At 39.6% G+C, this 15351-nt stretch overlaps 1 protein-coding gene across 3 annotated transcripts in view; it reads left to right on the top strand.

The window, feature by feature from the left end:
- Positions 1–15351, top strand: part of FGL1 (fibrinogen like 1) — a 42368-nt gene that overhangs the window by 3487 nt on the left and 23530 nt on the right. For all 3 annotated transcript variants that reach the window (XM_050947955.1, XM_050947957.1, XM_050947956.1), the window contains exon 2: positions 2134–2209. In XM_050947955.1, the coding sequence (XP_050803912.1) occupies positions 2144–2209 (66 nt within the window). In that variant the 5' untranslated portion in view covers positions 2134–2143. The remainder of the gene's footprint in view (positions 1–2133; positions 2210–15351) is intronic.

A 15351-nucleotide genomic window follows, 5' to 3' on the forward strand; every position in this document is an offset into this window, starting at 1 on the left:
AAGATAGTCAAAGCTAGAAAACCAAAGATCACATGCAGGTTGCTCAGCTAGCTGATGTACTCTTAAGTCACTTATCTCCCATGACTGAAAGAAAATCATTGCAACAGGTGGCAACAGCTGCTTTCTACACTAGAGTAGCTGCAACAAGAGAATGACTACACAAATATATGAAAGTGCCTCAGGTTTGTCATGGTTCAAAGTATTTGAAATCCAGATTAATGTCAGAGTTCAATGACAGGCGGATTTTGTAAATTCTGCTTTCATTAAAACAGAAATAGGGTTGCACTGGTGTAAAGAAGAGCAGAATTTGGTCCTCTGAGTTTAAATTAAATATTCAGATAATATAATGTCTATAATAATATCTAGTCAGCATGGAAAACAATTTAGGGTTATGATTCAGAAAATTTATGACAAATAGTCAAGGCTGAGATTTTCAGATTATACTTTATAAGTCACATTTATAAAAAGTTACTAAAGGGCTAGACGGTGATCAATAGATATTAGAAGCTTACTACAGGTATGAGTAACATTAGAGACTGTCAGCAGCACATTCATGGTAGGTTTTATAGAGAGTTATAAGCCATGGTTATTTGGCTTGGCTTATTAGACTCTAACAATTGATTAACCATTATTAAAACATCTATTAATCATGTATTAACCCTTCATATTTTTTTTCTAAATGTAACCTTAATATAAAATGTGATTTTTTTTCCCCCCAAATCTTCCCTAAGAAAAATGGATGCTCAATTGCCATTAAAACTAATGGGAGTTTGGTATCCAAATCCCCTAGGTAACTTTAAAAATTTCAGGCCATGGAATATAGCAACATTTATATTAACATTGCCCAGGCTTTTTATTCTACATGGTCATTTTCAGTTTCCTCGAAGTTTTAAATTTTGGGCTGAAATTTGATAATTTGCTCTCTGTCTCAGAATCACAGAATGATTTCTGTTCTGAACATTTCAACAAAAACAGATGAGCCATTTTCAAGCATAATAAATTACACGGTTGGAAAAATGAATTTTTTCTACAAAATCAAAAGACCTGCAAAATGAAGGTGATAGAAACTTGACATTTGGCAGGGCCATAGCCTCCAGGATATGTGCTTTTCATAGGTCTCATGACCATTAGATCTGATTTGGCTGAGTTATAAGAGTTTAAAAAAACATACTTCACAGATGCACACTGTTTTTTGTTACACAACATAAAGAACAATCTGCCATTGTTCCACTGGCATTGCACATGCATGCGTAAATAAACCAAGTAGAAATTTCCATAAAAGCTATTCCCTATCACGCACATGCTAAAGTGCTTTGCTAAAATTGAACCTTAATCCCTCTGTGTATTAGGCCTTGTCTAACCACAAATTTGCATTGGTTTAATTTAAATTGTTTTTTAAACTAATTTAATTAGTGCAAAAGGCTCCATGGACACTCTTATTTCAGTTTAAACCGGGCTTATTTTGGTTTACTTAAAGTCAATTAGGAATTGGTTTAAATTAAACTGAAATAAGCTACTCTTAAACTGAAATGAGTGTCTATACAGCAGTTTGAACCAGTTTAACTAAATCAGTTAAAAAACCCAATTCAAGTTAAATCAATGCAGTTTTCTCATGTGGACAAGCCCATAGCTCCCCATCTCTAAAGTGAGGATAATAACACTGCCCACCCAAATAGGAAGTTGTGAAGCTGATTTTATTAATGTTGAGGCACTGAGATACTATGGTCATAAGAGCTTTTTCAATGTAATTTTTTTGGATGATATAATAATAGTTTACAACAATAGTCAATGGGAGGGAGGTATTTTGTTTTTTGTTTTGCACTCTTGCAATTTTGTGATTTCCTAGCCTCTGCATATCTTTACATGAAAATATATTTTCAGTACTCATTCAAATGAATATTAATGAGCTATTAAAAGTAGCGTGCAAGGGAGAGAAATGATTTTATGCTGCATTTTTTTTTTTTTTTTTTGCTTCATGATGTATAAAGAAAGTCTCGGTTTCCCTGCCCCAACCAAAACAATTCCTCCCTCCCCCCATTTTAAATATAGTGAAAATAGCACCTGGATGATTTTAAAGGACTAAATAAAACAGATTTAATTTAATGCAGATTTCATTGTTACTTTCTTTTGCAGTTTCCTGAGAATGAAGATTTTGACACTGTTTAATTTCATCCTTGCAAATTGTTTAATAATGGCCACTGGTAACTCGGTAAGTTTTACGAACTGCAATTGTATTTATAATGCCCTTGTTTATTTTTAACAGTGTAGAAGAGGTCAAGAATAAGTTACATTATTCTTATGTCTAGATTTTCCTCTAGTGATGGGTTAACTTCAAAAAGTTCAGAAGGATGGTTTGGAGGAGCACCCAAAAGTTTTGGCAATAAAACAAACATCCAAATCAATCCGACTTCTTGGATCTGAAAATCTCAAGATTGAGCTTTGCGGGAGGGGGCTTCTGTGGCAGTAATTCCTGTTGTGGTTGGGCTAGAACTACCATAAGAACAGTCTCTCAAATTTCTAAATTCTGGCACTTCCATTTCTAGTTCTGGTTGAAAGTTAGAAGGGTGGAAACAAATGTAAATTAAATCAAATGAAGGGGGAAAGTCTAGGTTTGTTTCATTTCTGTGCAAGTTCACTGACTGCAGTGGGAAAAAAATCATTACATTAGCATGAAGTCCATTTTCCTTCTTTTAGTTTTCAGTGGGAAGTTTCTGGACTCTGGCTGACTCTGAAGTGAATAAACTGGGAGTACTCTAAAAATTTATCCCAGGGTTTTCACCACTTCAAGGATGCATACCATTTCATCTCATTAAAGTCCTCAGAAAGAGGAGAATACAAATGAACAATTCAGTGAAAGATCCTTTCAGTCCTTAGCCTAATTTAAAGTAGTATTTTACTGGAAGGATGTTAGTTCCTCAAGAGTTACAAAATGAAGAAGTAGGATACATGTGGCATATTAATAGCAACAACTGGGTTAAATATTGGACAATGTGTCCAAGAATAGAGCTGTCAGCAGCCCTTGAATAATTGCTTCTAAATATATAGTATAAACAATTGTAGTCAGTAAGGCAGACAAAAGAAGCTATATTCAATCTGGTTTAAATCAGTGGTACTACTATCCACTAGAGATAGAGCCACAACCAAATACCATTTCTCTAATTGTTATAATATCATAATATTTTTACTTTGATTCATGTCTAGACTAAAGAAAGATAAAGGAAAAGCAATCTATTTTTGCCAAAGATTCTTGTACTATATGCTTGAAGCCAGAGTCACCATTTCATTACTCTACGTTTACACTGGTGTAACTCCAGTGATTTCAGTGGAGTTATTCTGGGTAAAACTGGAGTAACAGGCCCCTAATCCACACATCTGAGAGCCAGGCTAATCTACATTAAAGTTATAGAACTGGTTTGTGATTGTCCCCATGAGGAATAGGTCTAATATTTCAGATATGAGACCCTTATTATTGCTGCTCATCAACAAAGCCTTAAAGGTCCTGTTGAGAGTTCAGCGAAAGAGACACCAAAAACCCAAAGTTAGTACTGTTCATTCATAGCTAAACAAATGTTATTTTATTCTCTGTTTCTGGTCAGTCAGTTTCTTATTATGGTACCAGCTGTCCAACACTGCTGATAGGCACCTAGTATCCACCAACATAGGGATGTTTGGTCTCTTGTATCAAGGGTATTTTTACATTGTGAATTCCAGTTTCTATTGTACCTTGTTACACAAGGTGCAAAGCAGTGGAGATTATTCAGGCTGTGTGTTGGTCTTTCTCTTTTATGAGCTCTAAATTCACTTGCAAACATTTAAAGTAAATAAAAAGAAAACTTCAGTTTAAAATGCAAAGTTTAAAATAACAGTATTTAGAGACTTAAAATATCTTAAAATGACATTAAGTAATTTAGATTCAAAATAAGTGATGGACCTCCATTTGGCTATGTTCTCAAGATTTGAATTAATCTTCCTCCCCTAACAGACTCTTCTGTATGATCAAGATTATATAAATAAACATTAACTTCTGATTATTGCTAATTTTCTAGGAATTTTGGTTAAGTGATTAAATTAAGGACTAAGAGTCAAGGGTTCTGGACTCTGCCAGTGACTCGCTGTGTGACCATGGCCATATTATTTAACTTTCTATGCCTCGGTTTATCCATTTGTATTATTATTTATTGCTTGTATTGTCATAGGACCTCAGAGACCTGGTCTAAGACTGGGGCTTCTTTGTGCAAGGTGCTGTACAAACACAGAACAAAAAGACAATCCCTGCCCCAATCTAAGTATAAGACAAGAGACAGTAGAGATACAGACAGACAAATGGGGAGTACAGGGAAACGAAGAGAATATTGGTCATCCTCAGAGGTTGTGGTCTCAGCATACTAGCAGCCTACCATTGTCAATTATTGTGTAGGCATCACAGCAAAGAAAAATTTTAAATAGGGATTTGAAGGAAAACAATTATGTGGGTTTATAGATGTTTATAGGTAGCTTCTTCCAAGTGTGAGGGGCAGCATGAGAAAAAGCACAAATGTGTTTGTTTGAAAATTTAACAAGGGGGAATGGAGGCTGATATGGGCTGATCAGAGACAAGAGTCAACCTTTTGACACTGAATGAGAAAAGTGTGTGTGTGTGCGGGGGGGGCGGGGGGGATAGGCCATGAAGGTCTTGAAAGTGAAGAAAAGTAGCTTATTTTATACAATAGAGAAGGGGGAGCCAATTAAGGAATACAAAGAGATAGTCCATTGTTTTGACCATGTTCTAGGAACATGATCTTTGTAGCAGCATTCTGAATGGATATGACTGGGACAAGACTGCATTTCTCAAGGCCAGAGAAAAGGATGTTGCAGTAACTGAGACATGAAACTAAGATGGCTTGGATGAGAATTTTAGCTGTTTGACTTGATAGGAAAGGCCATAGCTTAGGTGTTTTACAGAAAGAATCTGCATGATTCAGACATAAATGGACATGAGCAGTCAGATGTCAAAGTCCAATATGATGCCCTGGTTATGGATTTGAGTGGACAGGTGGTGATGTCCTCAGTGATCAAGAAAAGAGATAGTAAGAAGGATTTTCTGGGAAGGGAAAGGAGAAGATTAAGAACGCTGTTCTAGCCATGTTGAGCTTGTGCTGACAGATATGAGGAGATGTCACCAAGCATAAGAACTTCTTGGACCAGATCCTGGGCCCATGGATGTTCCAGGCTGCCAGCACTTCCACATCACCATCGGAAGCTCAGGCTGGGTTTCTGCTAAGGAAGTCTGTGAAGCTGCATGCTGTAGGATGTACACCCAGAAGGGCCTGAGTGGTAGCCCCTCACAGCCCACTGATTGGCTCACGCTGGTATATAAACCAAGAAGTCGCCATAGCAAGTTGTCTGAGCAATGATGCAAACTATTTGCTTGCTTCTGCTCCAGACCTTGCCTTGCTGTGAACCACAGACTCTGCTACTTGCCTCCTCTATGCAACTCAGCATGTAACCCTGACTTCCAGGCATCCTGACCCTGCCTGACCTGACCTGACCCTGACTCCGCTACTTGCCTTCTGTCTGCAACTCAGTGCCTGACCCTAACTTCCTAGCATCTTGACCTGGCTTGACCCGACTCTGCTACTCATCTCCTGACTGCAACTTGGTAACTGACCTATACATGCAGGCTGCCCCAGGCCCAGCCCTGACACTGAGACAGGCTGAGATTTTAGTTTGGACAGAAAGAGACAGGTCTGGAGCAAAGAGGTACATCTCTAAGGGCTAGTCTACACTGGCAATGGTAAAGCACTGCCATGGCTCTCCCAGCACTCTAAAAAAAACACCTTCATGAGGGACGTAGCTTCCAGCGCTGGGAGCCATACTCCCACTGCTGGTGCACTGTCTACACTGGCGTTTACAGTGCTGAAACTTGCTGCGCTCAGGGGGTGTTTTTTCACACCCCTGAGCGAGAAAGTTGTAATGCTGTAAAGTGCCAATGTAGACAAGCCCTAAGTTGTAGAGATAGTAGTTAAATTTGTGTTTGTGGATGAGATTACCCAAAGTAAAGATATGGTGTAGAGGGAGAATAGAAGAGGACAAAGGACAGAACCCTGTGGAACCCTCAGAGAAAGCTGAGGATATCCTCCAAAAGACCCTCTGAAGGAGCAATTAGAGAGGTAAGAGGACAACCTGGAGAGAGCAGAGTCATGGAAGCCAAGGGAGGGCAAGATTTCAGGAAGAAGACTATGGTTGACTGTGTCGAATGTGTCTAACTGGTCAAAGAGAATGAGGATGGAGTTCTGATCCTCAGCTTTGGCTAAAAGGTCATGTGTAAAATTATGATAATATTTCCCTACATCCCAGGAGTGTTTAGAGGCTTAATTCATTAATTTTTTTAAGCTCTCAGTTCTTCATTTGAAATTCATTATAGAAACAAAAAATATTGTATAATTATTAAAAATAATTAAGATCCTACCTGCCTAAATTTTCCAAACCCTCTAACTTTGTCACCCACAGTTCTGCAAAAACTCACATTTTTGAGTGCAAATGTTTCTGTGCATGAAAACTAAGCAGCCAGACCTCTAACTGCTTGACAGTACTACAAGTTCTGTATGTGTGTGCAAGATCCACAAGCAGTTATGTGTGTAATATTGTCAGAGCAAATGTGGCATCTGTGTTGAGGGCACTTTGAAAATTTGGCTCATATTATTTTGGGCTTTGCTAATGAAGAGCCAGTAGAGGGAGCATGAGTGTTTTACACTTGCATCAAAACTATTAGTATGCTGTGAGGCAAAAGTGCTCATTCCCTGAAGCTGAAAAAAGTACCTTCGCTCATAAGTCATCTGTAAGAATTTTGCAGTAAGAATCACTTGACCAACAAGGACCATCTCATAAGTGACACTCATCAGCTTTTCAGGAGTACATTAGTGTACTGTCTATCACTGTGCCCATTAATACTGATATCTGAAAAGATTTTCAAGGCACTATTCAAATAAGTTAGGGCTCTGAGGGGTTAATAGGCCGCTGGAGGGCTTTTATGTGTCTTCTGGTGAGTTTTAGGATTTGGTCAACTAGCTCATCTCACAACCTCTTGTGTCCAAAGGTCCTGCTGCCTGCTCAGTATGGCTTATGTGCAGGCAGCCAGCTGGTATGGAACTTACTCCATAGCTGAATCTGGTCCAAAAAGCTTTATGGAGTTTTCAAAGATGCATCACACTGGCAAACACAGTAAACCCTCTGCTCTTCAACAGGTTCCAAAAAAAACTAGCTTATCCTGCCATATGTTTTCCAGGCTGCTAATCATCATCATATACTGGATTACAATAGAGTATGAATTAAATTAAAAGCAAACATCTGAGACACAACACAAATATTTGAAATGAAGGCATGTAATCAGGATTGCGCTGCAGAGACAACATGCCTGAAGCAACAAGTACTCATCTAAGGGAACCTTGAATATTAAAAGAAAACAACATTTTATATAAAAAAATCATAACAAACCCCTTTGAAGTGATTCTTTATCTCTTTCCTAAAAAGATCAACTCTTCTCTTTTTTCAATCTCCTATTATAAATTGGTCAACAAAGTGAATTGCATCCTCCAGAGTGAAAAAGCAATGAGGTCTAGCCTCCTGTAATAATATTGAGTCTTACCAGAAACAATGGGCCATATCTATATAAAATGGATCATGAGTGTTTATTGGTTGTAGTAAAAGCCCCTCTGCTTTTTAACTAACACTATAGTAAAATCATGTATTAACATGACAGTTTGTGGAATCTTATGAGTGCTGTGTGTCTTAATTAACAATCCTATTCTCAGAGCTGTACAGACATTAATGATCATGCTGATTCACCAACAAGAAAGCAAATCTATAGAGAAACATGCTGGTTTGTGCTGCATTTAGATGTTCTGGAGGGAACCTATTTTGTCAAATTGAATTGGACAAAATTAGTATAGAAAGAAATTTATATTTTCCAAGCTTTTGCAACAGTGTGAATTGAGTGCAAAACACTATTATGTTCACAGCATATGCACAGATAATTAAATAAAAACATAGATTCTCTCGCAGGGAGGTTGCAGCATCACACTTCATTTCTTAGAATTCAGAATGATAATACTCAAGAACCTGAAAACAGACTGCTTCCTAAGGCAGCAAGGCACAGTTCACCTGACCTTGCTTTAAGCTGGCTTGGTCCAGAATGACATTGATGGTACACTTTGCTCCAAATCTCCCTAGCCAGCAAGCAGGACTAGGATCTCGCCTCCATCCCCTACCACCACTCAGACTGATAGCTTGTGATTCCAACACAGTCTTCAGTACACCAAAACTACCAGATCAGAATGCAGTAGTATACTCAAGGGTAAACAAAGTTTATCCACTTCTCATTGGGGAATATGGAATGTAGGTGAGGTTTGTTTGTTTGTTTGTTTTTTGTACTACCACACCACTGCCAGAATGTTAAAATTTCACACCAGCCTTGCCCTGATGTAACTGATTAAATGAGTAGTGGGATGTTAGTGAATCAGGTTCTTTGTACTTAGCATTTATTCTTCATGTTCATCAGCAACTTGTGAATGATCATAATTTTTTGTTTTTGTGAGCACTGGCAGTGGGTGTGGAGTTGTACAATCCACGCATAAAGGAAGTCCGAGTCCCTATCCTAAGAACCTTGTACTCTAAGATGAAATGAAAGACAGACATAATGGCATTTAGACAGCAAAGCTGAAAAAGTACCAGTGCCTGGATTATATTTCCTGAGACCTTGGGGATCTACAACGTTTGGGGAAGATCCCACTACCTGTTCTCTGGGGACTTAAACCCTGTTCCTGACAGGAAGATGTGGGGGAGGCAATCTCTATGAAGGGATCCTTACAGTAACATTCTCCATCACAGTCCCTTCCTGCAGATTTTATTGTGGGAGTGGATCATCCATTCCCACGATATAAGGGCTGGTCTCTAAGTAGTGTAAATTCCTCATTTATAAAATAGGGTGACTAGAGAGCAAGTGTGAAAAATCGGGGCAGGGGGTGGGGGATAATAGGAGCCTATATAAGAAAAAACCCCAAAATAGGGACTGTCCCTATAAAATCAGGACATCTGGTCACCCTATTTATAAAATATATAAATGAATTATTGTTTAAAGACTCCATGGAAGAAGTGTGTTTTAAGGAGAGGTCTGAAAAAGTGATGGTGGATGTTTGGCCACTCTGTAATATACTCAATAACTTTAAATAAAGGCGGGGCAGGCTAATCATAATCAATTTCTACAGTGATTGCTGATTAAGAAAAAGCAGAAAGCCTACAAGGAGTGAGAGGGATTAGCAAGGAAAGCTGCCTTATTGAGATCAGAACATGTAGGGATAAAGTGAGAAAGGCCAAAAGCCATGTAGAGTTGGACCTTGCAAAGGGAATTAAAACCAATAGTGAAAGGTTCTATAGCCATATAAATAAGAAGAAAACAAAGAAAGAAGAAGTGGAACCGCTAAACACTGAGGATGGAGTGGCAGTTAAGGATAATCTAGGCATGGCCCAGTATCTAAACAAATACTTTGCCTCAGTCTTGAATGAGGAGCTTAGGGATAATGATAGGATGACAAATGGGAATGAGGATATGGAGGTAGATATTACCACATGCGAGGTAGAAGCCAAACTCAAACAGCTTAATGGGACTAAATCAGGGGGCCCAGATAATCTTCATCCAAGAATATTAAAGGAATTGGCATATGAAATTTCAAACTCATTAGCAAGAATTTTTAATGAATCTGTAAACTCAGGGGTTGTACCGTACGACTGGAGAATTGCTAACATAGTTCTTATTTTTAATAAAGGGGGAAAAAAGTGATCCGAGTAACTACAGACCTGTTAGTTTGACATCTGTAGTATGAAAGGTCTTAGAAAAATTTTGAAGGAAACAGTAGTTAAGGACATTGAGATCAATGGTAATTGGGACAAAATACAACATGGTTTTATAAAAGGTAGATCATGCCAAACCAACCTGATCTCCTTCTTTGAGAAGATAACAGATTTTTTTAGACAAAGGAAATGCAGTGGATCTAACTTACTTCGATTTCAGTAAGGCATTTGATACAGTTCCACATGGGGAATTATTAGTTAAATTGGAAAAGGTGGGAATCAATATGAAAATTGAAAGGTGGATAAGGAACTGGTTAAAGGGGAGACTACAACGGGTCATACTGAAGGGTGAAATGTTAGGCTGGAGGGAGGTTACTGGTGGAGTTCCTCAGGAATCGGTTTTGGGACCAATCTTATTTAATAAGAACATAAGAACATAAGAACAGCCATACCAGGTCAGACCAAAGGTCCGTCTAGCCCAGTATCTGTCTACCGACAGTGGCCAATGCCAGATGCCCCAGAGGGAGTGAACCTAACAGGAAATGATCAAGTGATCTCTCTCGTGCCATCCATCTCCATCCTCTGACGAACAGAGGCTAGGGACACCATTCCTTACCCATCCTGGCTAATAGCCATTTATGGACTTAACCACCATGAATTTATCCAGTTCTCTTTAAACGCTGTTATAGTCCTAGCCTTCACAACCTCCTCAGGTAAAGAGTTCCACAAGCTGACTGTGCGCTGCGTGAAGAAGAACTTCCTTTTATTTGTTTTAAACTTGCTGCCTATTAATTTCATTTGGTGACCCCTAGTTCTTGTATTATGGGTATAAGTAAATAACTTTTTTCTTATCCACTTTCTCCACATCACTCATGATTTTATTACCTCTATCATATCCCCCCTTAGTCTCCTCTTTTCCAAGCTGAAGAGTCCTAGCCTCTTTAATCTTTCCTCATATGGAACCGTTTCCAAACCCCTAATCATTTTAGTTGCCCTTTTCTGAACCTTTTCGAGTGCCAGTATATCTTTTTTGAGGTGAGAAGACCACATCTGTACACAGTATTCGAGATGTGGGCATACCATGGATTTATATAAGGGCAATAATATATTCTCAGTCTTATTCTCATCCCCTTTTTAATGATTCCTAACATCCTGTTTGCTTTTTTGACCACCTCTGCACACTGCGTTGACATCTTCAGAGAACTATCCACGATGGCTCCAAGATCTCTTTCGTGATTAGTTGTGGCTAAATTAGCCCTCAGCATATTGTATGTATAGTTGAGGTTATTTTTTCCAATGTGCATTACTTTACATTTATCCACATTAAATTTCATTTGCCATTTTGTTGCCCAATCACTTAGTTTTGTGAGATCTTTTTGAAGTTCTTCACAGTCTGCTTTGGTCTTAACTATCTTGAGCAGTTTAGTATCATCTGCAAACTTTGCCACCTCACTGTTTACCCCTTTCTCCAGATCATTTATGAATAAATTGAATAGGATTGGTCCTAGGACTGACTCTTGGGGAACACCACTAGTTACTCCTCTCCATTCTGAGAATTTACCATTAATTCCTACCCTTTGTTCCCTGTCTTTTAACCAGTTCTCAATCCATGAAAGGAACTTCCCTTTTATCCCACGACAGCTTAATTAACGTAACAGCCTTTGGTGAGGGACCTTGTCAAAGGCTTTCTGGAAATCTAAGTACACTATGTCTACTGGATCCCCGTTGTCCACATGTTTGTTGACCCCTTCAAAGAACTCTAATAGATTAGTAAGACACGATTTCCCTTTACAGAAACCGTGTTGACTATTGCTCAACAGTTTATGTTTTTCTGTGTATCTGACAATTTTATTCTTAACTATTTTTTCTACTAATTTGCCCGGTACTGACGTTAGACTTACCAGTCTGTAATTGCCGGGATCACCTCTAGAGCCCTTTTTAAATATTGGCGTTACCTTAGCTAACTTCCAGTCATTGGGTACCAAAGCCAATTTAAAGGACAGGTAACAAATCTTAGTTAATAGTTCCGCAACTTCACATTTGAGTTCTTTCAGAACTCTTGGGTGAATGGCATCTGGTCCTGGTGACTTGTTAATGTTGAGTTTATCAATTAATTCCAAAATCTCCTCTAGTGACACTTTAATCTGTGACAGTTCCTCAGATTCGTCACCTTCAAAAGCCAGCTCAGATATGAGAATCTCCCTAACATCCTCAGTCGTGAAGACTGAAGCAAAGAATCCATTTAGTTTCTCCGCAATATCTTTATCATCTTTAAGCACTCTTTTTGTATCTTGATCATCAAGGGGCCCCACTGGTTGTTTAGCAGGCTTCCTGCTTCTGATGTCCTTAAAAAACATTTTATTATTACCTTTGGAGTTTTTGGCTAGCCGTTCTTCAAACTCCACTTTGGCTTTTCTTATTATACTCTTGCACTTAATTTGGCAGTGTTTATGCTCCTTTCTATTTGCCTCACTAGGATTTGACTTCCACTTTTTAAAGGAAGTCTTTTTATCTCTCACTGATTCTTTTACATGGTTGTTAAGCCACAGTGGCTCTTTTTTAGTTCTTTTACTGTGTTTCTAAATTTGGGGTACACATTGAAGTTGGGCCTCTATTATGGTGTCTTTAAAAAGTGCCCATGCAGCTTGCAGGGATTTCACCTTAGTCACAGTACCTTTTAACTTCTGTTTAACTAACCCCCTGATTTTTGCATAGTTCCCCCTTTTGAAATTAAATGCCACAGTGTTGGGCTGTTGAGATGTTCTTCCCACCACAGGGATGTAGAATGCTATTGTATTATGGTCACTATTTCCAAGCAGTCCTGCTATAGTTACCTCTTGGACCAGCTCCTGCGCTGTACTCAGGATTAAATCTAGAGTTGCCTCTCCCCTTGTGGGTTCCCATACCAGCTGCTCCATGAAGCGGTCATTTAAAGTATCGAGAAATTTCATCTCTGCATTTTGTCCTGAAGTGAAATGTTCCCAGTCATTATGGGGATAATTGAAATCCCCCACTATTATTGGGTTCTTAATTTTGATAGCCTCTCTAATTTCTCTTAGCATTTCATCATCACTATTACTGTCCTGGTCAGGTGGTCGATAATAGATCACTAATGTTATATTTTTATTAGAGCATGAAATTTCTATCCACAGAGATTCTATGGAACATGTGGATTTGCTTAAGATTTTTACTTCATTTGAATCTACATTTTCTTTCACATATAGTGCCACTCCCCCCCTGCACGACCTGTTCTGTCCTTCCGATATATTTTGTACCCTGGAATGATTGTGTCCCACTGATTGCTCTCAGTCCACCAGGTTTCTGTGATGCCTATTATATCAATATCCTCCTTTATCACAAGGCACTCTAGTTCACCTATCTTATTAGTTAGACTTCTAGCATTTGTTTACAAGCACTTTAAAAACTTGTCCCTGTTTATTTGTCTGCCATTTTCTGATGTGTCAGATTCTTTTTTATGTGACTGTTTATCATCTGATCTGGCCCTTACATTATCCTCTTTCATCCTCTGCTCCTGACTATACCTGGAGTTTTTCTATCATTAGACTCTCCCCAAGAGAAGTCTGTGTCCGATCTACATGTTCCTTTGCAGCAGTCGGCTTTCCCCCATCTCCTAGTTTAAAAACTGCTCTACAACCTTTTTAATGTTTAGTGCCAGCTGTCTGGTTCCACATTGGTTTAGGTGGAGCCCATCTCTCATGTATAGGCTCCCTCCATCCCAAAAATTTCCCCAGTTCCTAATGAACGTAAACCCCTTCTCTCTACACCATCGTCTCATCCACGCATTGAGACTCTGAAGCTCTGCCTGCCTACCTGGCCCTGCGCGTGGAACTGGGAGCATTTCTGAGAATGCCACCATAGAAGTCCTGGATTTCAGTCTCTTCTCTGGCAGCCTAAATTTGGCTTCCAGGACATCTCTCCTACCCTTCCCTATGTCATTGGTACCTACATGTACCACGACCACCAGCTCCTCCCCAGCACTACACATAAGTCTGTCTAGATGCCTCAAGAGATAGATCTGCAACCTTCGCACCAAGCAGGCAAGTCACCATGCGGTTCTCCCAGTCATCACAAACCCAGCTACCTACGTTTCTAATGATCGAATCTCCCATTACTAACACTTGCCTTTTCCTAGCAACTGGAGTTTCCTCCCCCGGAGAGGTAACCTCAGTGTGAGAGGCAACCACAGCACCATCTGGAAGGAGGGTCCCAACTATGGTAAGGTTTCCCTCTGCTCCCGCTGACCTTGACACAGAAAGTGGGAATGTGCTAATAAGGTTCGCGGAAGACACAAAGCTGGGAGGTATTGCTAATATAGAGAATGATCAGGATATCATACAGGAAGATCTGGATGACCTTGTAAACTGGAGTAATAGTAATAGGATGAAACTTAATAGCGAAAAGTGCAAGGTCAGGCATTTAGGGATTAATAACAAGAATTTTGGTTATAAATTGGGGACACATCAGTTGGAAGTAACAGAGGAGGAGAAGGACCTCAGAGTACTGGTTGATCACAGGATGACTATGAGCCGCCAATGTGATATGGCCGTTAAAAAAGCTAATGCAGTCTTGGGATGCATCAGGCGAGGTATTTCCAGTAAAGATAAGGAGGTGTTAGTATCGTTATACAAGCCACTGTTGAGACTTCATCTAGAATATTGTGTGCAGTTCTGGTCTCCCATGTTTAAGAAAGATGAATTCAAACTGGAGCAGGTACAGAGAAGGGCTACTAGGATGATCCGAGGAATGGAAAACCTGTCTTATGAAAGCAGCAAAGAATCCTGTGGCACCTTATAGACTAACAGACGTTTTTGGAGCATGAGCTTTCGTGGGTGAATACCCACTTCCTCAGATGCATGTAATGGAAATATCCAGGGGCAGGTATATATATGTGTGCTAGCAAGCAAGCTAGAGATAACGAGGTCAGTTCAATCAGGGAGGATGAGGCCCTGTTCTAGCAGTTGAGGTGTGAAAACCAAGAGAGGAGAAACTGGTTCTGTAATTGGCAAGCCATTCACAGTCTTTGTTCAATCCTGAGCTGATGGTGTCAAATTTGCAGATGAACTGAAGCTCAGCAGTTTCTCTTTGAAGTCTGGTCCTGAAGTTTTTTTGCTGCAGGATGCACCAAGCATTCTCAAAACTACAATACCCGCACGAGGAAATAAGGAAACAGATCAACAGAGCCAGACGTGTACCCAGAAGCCTCCTACTGCAAGACAAACCCAAGAGAGAAACCAACAGGACTCCACTGGCCATCACATACAGCCCCCAGCTAAAACCCCTCCAACGCATCATCAAGGATCTACAACCCATCCTGGACAATGATCCCACACTTTCACAGGCTTTGGGTGGCAGGCCAATCCTTGCCCACAGACAACCTGCCAACCTGAAACATATTCTCACTAGTAACTGCACACCACACCATAATAACTCTAGCTCAGGAACCAATCCATGCAACAAACCTCGATGCCAACTCTGCCCACATATCTACACCAGCGACACCATCAC

Source organism: Gopherus flavomarginatus, chromosome 3, assembly GCF_025201925.1.
Source record: "Gopherus flavomarginatus isolate rGopFla2 chromosome 3, rGopFla2.mat.asm, whole genome shotgun sequence".
Lineage (NCBI taxonomy): Eukaryota > Metazoa > Chordata > Testudines > Testudinidae > Gopherus > Gopherus flavomarginatus.